Source organism: Crocodylus porosus, unplaced genomic scaffold (assembly GCF_001723895.1).
Source record: "Crocodylus porosus isolate Cpor-Errol unplaced genomic scaffold, CroPor_comp1, whole genome shotgun sequence".
NCBI lineage: Eukaryota > Metazoa > Chordata > Crocodylia > Crocodylidae > Crocodylus > Crocodylus porosus.
The window spans coordinates 32,825,811-32,832,615 of record NW_017728907.1 but is presented as its reverse complement, the minus strand read 5'-3'; the positions used below and the strand labels follow the sequence as shown (position 1 = coordinate 32,832,615).

Sequence of the window (6,805 nt, the reverse complement as noted above, 5' to 3'; positions counted from 1 at the left end):
CGAAGTCACATATAAAGTTGGGGTGGGGGGAAAGGACGTGAATCCAATACTCAGAATCCAATACTCTAGAAATAATCTAGAAAATGTATGCCCCCTCTCTCTGTCAACTTTAATTTTATATAACGATGCTCTGAAACTCTAGGGACTGGGTCATCTTAAATTTCCCAAGAGAGTGTACAGTGCCTGATAAGACAAAGAAGCAAAAGGCAGATGCACTATATCATTCACACTGAAGGACAGAGAAGCCTAGAAAACTGGGGGAATGGAAACAATAAAAGCAGTCTTGGGCATGTAATTGCTTTTACCTGTTCCTAGTACTTTCTTTTGCATCCAGTGCAAATTCCTATAGTATGCCAGCTAGGGCAGGGAATTGAGTAGATTTTTCCAAAAGTACAGGGCAAGTGTGTGTATCCTGCAACTAGAATAGAGCATCTGGTTCATCTACTCAGGGGTAAGTTCTGTAGCAATGCTTTCCAGGGTTGTCTGTCTGAGGGCTAGTATACATGCTGACTTGCAAAGGTGTGAAGTGAAAGCCATGCAGCTATTTCAAAGTAAGTCTGCATACTCCCCCTCCCCCAGGAAAGTTGACAAGCCAATTCTAGCAGAAGCATATCCAAGAAGGGGCCGAAGGAGAGTGCAGTCACCTAATTTGGCAGTGCCATGTCTTGTGCAATGAGTTCCGAGCTCACTGCCTGGTCAGTATGAGCTCCTACTGGAGCTCCATATAACCAGTGAGGACAGGGTCTGACCAGAGTCACCATTTTTGTAGGGCTCTGGAGCCTGGGGGACTGCTACTGCTGTTAGCCCTTCCTTTCTCTCTCCCTCCCCTCTGATTTAAGCAGTAGGGTAGAGAGGTGGTCAGCAGCACTTACCTTTTGGGCCTTGAAGCCACATGAAAGCAGGAGGTCTGGCTGTGCTCCACACTGAGAGCTCACGTATAACAGCTGGAAGTTATATAGGTATATTGAAAGCATTGCCAGCTTAAAAATGTTGGCAACGAATTTGAGTTTGGAGACATTTCGCAACCAGTAAATAGCTGTAGTGTCGTAACTGTTTTTGCTGGTATTGCTTTTTTTGGTTTTCAGATTGACATAATCTCCACCAGCAAAACACGTTTTGATGGTATAACTGCATCTATACTAAGAGTATTTGCTAGTATAGTGATACAAGCAAAACTTTTCTCATGTAGACCTGATACATTGGTAGAGTTTTTCTCCTTTCTATAGGAAAGTAGTTTTACAGTTATAAAGCACAGCTATACTGCTGCAATTGTGTCCACACTAACCATTTCTTCAACTAACTAGTTAGCAGATACTCTGATGGTATCTGCTCTGGGTATGTCATAGAATTATAGGGTTGGAAGGGACCTCAAGGGTTATCCCATCTGGACCCCTGTACAAATGCCAGAATGCTACTCCGAGACTATTCCTGATCAGTGCTTGTATCCCCATTGTCCAGTATCCCTGTGCAGTCTATTCCACTGCCTTACTATTCTAACAATGAGGACATTTTTCCTGATATCTAATCGGAATCTACTTTGCTGCAATTTAAAGCTATTGATTTGTGTCCTGTCCTCTGGGGCAAAGGTGAACAGTCATTTTCACTTTTTTATGGCAGCCTTTCAAATATTTGAAGATTGCTATCAAGTTCTCACTTAATTTCCTTTTCTCTAAGCTTTCCCCATATGGCCTGCCTCCTAACCCCTTTATCATTTTTGTCACCTGCCTCTGAAACCCTAATTTCTCCATATTTTTCTTAAAATGTGGACTGAACACAGTATTCTGGTACAACCAATACCAGGTAGAGTGGTACTCCTACCTCTCGTGTCTTACACTTAATACTCCTGTTGATATGGTACAAAATGTTGTAATTGTGTCACATTGATGACTCGAGTCTGTGATCCATCAAAACTCCTGTATCAGTGATTCGTAGCCAGGGTGTCCACAATATTAGCATGGTTAGCTATGCATGCAGGACTCACAAGGTGAACTCAGGTTCCAAATATGAATCCACAGTGTCAAAACCATTCAGGCCTGTTGTGGTCTTTCTGACTTCTTTGCAACAAACCAATTGCTCTGGTTTATCTGTAGTAAAAAAAACAAGTGGAAACTAAGAGCTGGCATTCTCCAAGGGGCGCCTCAAGTCTTAAAAAGGTTGAAAATCATTGCCCTAGATTCTTTCTAGCAAGACTGGGAAGGCTGCCACCCAGCTAGTTCTCTCCCATTGTTTATTTAATCATTCTTCCCCAGTTGCAGCATCTTATGTCTGTCTGCATTGAACTTCTTTCTGTTGTCTCCAGCCCAAGGTATCAAGAGCTGTCTGAATGCTACTCCTACCCATGTTGCCAGTCCTTCCTAGTGTGGTGTCATCTGCCAGCTTGATCAGGAAGGTCTTTGCTCAGGCATCGTTCACTAGCAGAGCACCCCAGGATCGCTGTGGGACACCTGCCGGTCTGACCCTTGCCCATTCGGTCTTGCCCTTCGCTCGCAGGCACGGGCCCAGTGACCTCTCCACCTCAACGTCATGTTATCGGGTCTGTGTTTCTCCAGGTCACCTGTGAGCACGTCATGTGGGACTGGATGTCCCCTTCACAAGTCAGAGCATCACTTAAACTTGCAGCAAAACGATGAAAAAGCTTTTAATCCCCATCTTCTGTCAGGGCGCTGCAGGCCTGTGAGCAGGACCACCCTTCGGGTAAGGGACAACCTTCACCTTCGTGACAGGCGACAGCTCTCCTCAAGGCGCCCGCCCGTTATCTGAGGCTTCCCCCCGCCCGGCCTGGCTCGCCTCCTCCCGGCCCGTCCCTGGCCCCGGGCCCGGGGGCGGGCGCTGCTGTCGCAAGCGCCGGGCGGGTCCCGGCATCCCCCGCGCGCCGCCCGCCTCGGCTCGGTTCGGCTCGGCTCGGGGTGGCCGGTTGTGCGGCGCTCCAGCATGGCGGCCTACAGCAAGTACCTGACCGTGCGCTACTCCACCATGGCCGGCGCCACCGCGGCCGCCTGCGCCCTGCTCTGCCTCCTCAACAAGCGGCGCCAGGAGGCCGCGCAGCACGGGTGAGCGCGGGGTGGGCAGCGCCTGGACCCTGGGCCCTCTCGCCGCGGGCCCTGCCCCGCGCCCGGTGCTCTCAAGGTGCCCCGGGGGGAAGTGCTGCAGCCACGGCAGGTGCTGGGCAGCGCGGCCCTTGCCGCTGCGGGGCCGGAGCCGGAGGGTTGGTCTTAAACCCCCAGGACACATCCGGTAGGATGGAGCTCGCTCGGCCTCCTCCCCTGCTCCGTTTTTTGCTGCCCAGCCGATAAGCTAAGAAGAGCTCCGGGCAGTGAGCAGAAGCAACAAGCGGAAACAGGTCCCCGGGGCTAAACAGCACCTCAAGATGTGGGCACTGGTTTGAGTGAAAGCAGTCAGGGCAAGAGCCTGCGTTTACCCATTATGCGGCTTTTGGGGTGCTTGGCTGAATTGAAGAAAATATCAGCCAGGCAGTTTAACCTCAATGTTACATTTTCTAATAGGAGGTTACTCGCTCTAGACTGGGGGTGCTGGGCCTGTGGGCCAGACCCAGCTCCCAGAGCCTCTTTTTTTGGCCTGTGGGGCTGCCCACAGGTTTGAAAATTTGGTGATGGGGAAAGTTTGCTGCTTCCCTGCTGCCAGATTTCCAGGCCTGTGCAGAGCTCCTGTGGGGCAGGTAGCATAGCCCTGTATGCTAGAAGGTCGGGCACTCGGGCACCAATCCTGGTGAAGGGCATGACACAGATAAGCAGTGGTACTCAACCTTTTTGGTCCTGTAGGCCCCTGCACAGCCCCAGGAGCTACTCTTAAATGTTGAGTTGAATGGCATATGTAGTTGGGTGAGGAAAGGAGAGAGTTCTTGCTTTAAAAGGCAGTTTTCAGCTCATTCAAAAGCAATTTTGAATCAAAACAATCTGACCCTCGTCTAGCCCTTTCTCCATGTCCAGTCTTTTCTTGCATCATGACTACTGTAATCTCATTTTTTGGATCCTTGCCTTCCTCAAATCCATTTTACATGCTGCTTCTGCTAAAGCAGTCTTCATTGCTTGTCGGTTTGTTACCTTCCTTCATTGGTGGCTGTTTCTTTCCTACAGTGTTTTATCAGCTGCCGGCTATGAAACTTAGAGTACCCTACGTATTAAAAGCTTGGCAGATGGTGAACTACGTTTCTTGCATCACTAGCCTGTGTATCTATCTTCTCATTAGTGTTGCCTCATCCTCGCTCCACCCCATCAGCCTATATTACACTAATTTGCTGAATCGTTTAATTAATGTAGCTATACTTGGAGCAGGGGTAGTCCTTTTACCAAGTTTTTTATTTTTTTGATTATTCTATTCAGTTGGGGCTTGCTTGTCATACTGAAATAACATGGTAAACCTGTGTGTAATAGTGATACAAATCATCCAAAGCCCCGAGTACCATCTAAATCTTGTGGTGCTCTTCTGCCTGATGTGGGTTCTGGGGAGTAGAGCAAGCAGATGGGCTAGATCGGGGTTTGTTAACCCATAAAGCTCATGGACTGGGAGCTTCATTGGCATTCAGTGGAGCAGGGACTTTGCCTGTGCTACGCTGCAACGAAGTGGCAAAAAGAAAGTGGCCTGGGGAGAAGTTGTGGTAGCAGCAGGGTCCTAGCATTAGATCCGAGCTGGGTGATTCTAGCCTGCTGTCAGAAAATGTTGCTGAGTCTTGGGCTAGAGAATTTCTTATCACAGCTTGTCAGGAAGAGCGCTCTTTGCAGGTTGTGAACAGGTCTTGTGTAGAAGGGGCAGTGGGTTGCAGTGTGTAGAATCTGAGTAAGGAATATTAGGAGCAATGGCTACCATTCATCTTGTAGTCTGGCCTGTGTCCTTCTCCTAATTACTCGATTGCTTGATTACATTGTCTCTCTGCAGGTAAAAGTGAATTTTACCCTTTGAAAACGGTCTGGTTTCAACATTCTGTTTGGGGAACATCATGAAGGGTGAAGACAGGCCCATACTGGGATTGGTTCAGTGGGATAGTTATATCAGTTGACTGTACTAGCAAAACACTTTTATTGTAGGTGTGACTTATACCAATAAATCTGCCCTTTTGTTGGCACTTTTTTCATACCCTACCCTGCTCTTTCCAGTACATTAAAATAAAATGCACAATAAAAACGCATCAATGCTATCCATTTTTGCCAACACAGCTTTGGTTGTAACAAACCCCACTTCCTCACATCCCTGACCAGAGATTGTATCATATATCTGGCCTATGCCATGTTTTAGGAATAGTATGATATGAAGCTTGGAGAAATATTAAAGACTTATTTAAAGCATTATTGGAACATAATTTCATAGTGCCGACCATAACTTTATTATGTACTATATTTACTCAAATACAAGATGAAGATTTTTCCCCATTTAATGTTTGGAGAAGGATCTTGTATTGTATTTGAGGGCCATGGTTGGAACTGCTGCTGCTGCCTTGCTGGGGCCAGGGTGGGTTTCATAGATTTCATAGACGTTAAGGCTGGAAGGGACTTCACGAGATCATTGAGTCCAGCCCCTGCGCAAAGGGCAGGAAGTCAGTTTGGGTCAGATTCTTGCACCACTTATTCCAGAGTCTGGAGACTTGGATGGTAAAGTATTTTAGATTGGGCATATGGAAAAAACTTGTCTTCCAGCAGTTTGTGACCATTGGACCTTGTCTTTCCTTGGTGCCCAGGTGAACAGACATTCTCCCAGATCCTGATGCACACCCCTAATATACTTATATCAGGTTGAGGTGACTTGTGCAGTGGGCAGCATGGGACCACACAGTGGTGGGGAGCGCAGGGAGGGAAGGTGCTGGGGAGTCTTCTCAGAGTTGGAGGGAGGCAGTTAGGGAGACAGCACAGTGCAAGATGGGAGGAGCTGGGGAGACTGTGTGGTGTGGGGTGGGGTTGGGGGATGCAAAAGAGACCATGGGGAGGAGTGCAGGAGGAGACTAGGAGGTGGAGATGACCACATAGGGAAGATGTTGGGGGTGACCGTGGGGAAGAATGTGGTATGTGGCACAGGGAGCATGCAGGGGAGCTGCAGTAGCTCTGGTCCTGACCTGGCCAGAATTTTAAATGAGTCTTCAACAATTAGAATCTATACATGGACAATTATAACACATGTAATTTTTCTATGCATAGAAACTAATTATTGGAGGTTGCCTTAATTCAGAGTTGTCTTGGATTCTGGTACTAGGCAGTTGCAGGAATGTTGTTTCTTTTGTCAACTCTCACCCACATTTCTTATGTATTTGGGCTTCAGGGCAAGGCAGTGTGACTGGGCAATGTAAGAGTAATTAAGTTAGCGTAATAATGTATACATTTTCTTAGTAGGGCAAAGATCAGTTACGTAATTCCAGTTGCGTTGGTTTCATCATTTCATGTGTCTGAAAACCTGATGACTGATGATATAAAACTTAAGCATTTTGTCATTTAGGGGCACTTGAGTTATACAATATATTTTTAGTTTTCCAGCTAAAAATAGTTGCTTTCCTTTATGTAAATGACTTAAAAATATGCGTCAACATTTAAAGGCAAAGAGTTCCATTCTTCTGTGGCACCCAGTAATGAAAAACTTAACTTGAAATTAAAACCTACCCCAGGATTTCTCTCATATCAGATAAGATTAAGAAGTAAGGTTGATATCTCTAAAATTTTGTCATAGAGCAAGGTAGGAGAATTCATGTTTTAGAATAGGTTTTTGTTTTAAGAAATAAACATAAATTAATAACTATACAAATAATACAGTCCTGATGTGGAGGAAGTAGAATGAGTAGTTGAGTAATATGTACTCAACTACTTCT

The 6,805-nt window shown here is 46.6% G+C and overlaps 1 protein-coding gene across 2 annotated transcripts in view; it reads left to right on the top strand.

Annotated features, from left to right (window-relative positions):
* Positions 1-2,883: 2,883 nt before the first annotated feature.
* ABCD3 (ATP binding cassette subfamily D member 3) overlaps positions 2,884-6,805 on the top strand; it is a 54,502-nt gene continuing 50,580 nt past the window's right edge. For both annotated transcript variants that reach the window (XM_019531071.1, XM_019531070.1), the window contains exon 1: positions 2,884-3,050. In XM_019531071.1, coding sequence (XP_019386616.1) covers positions 2,932-3,050 — 119 coding nt within the window. In that variant the 5' untranslated portion in view covers positions 2,884-2,931. The remainder of the gene's footprint in view (positions 3,051-6,805) is intronic.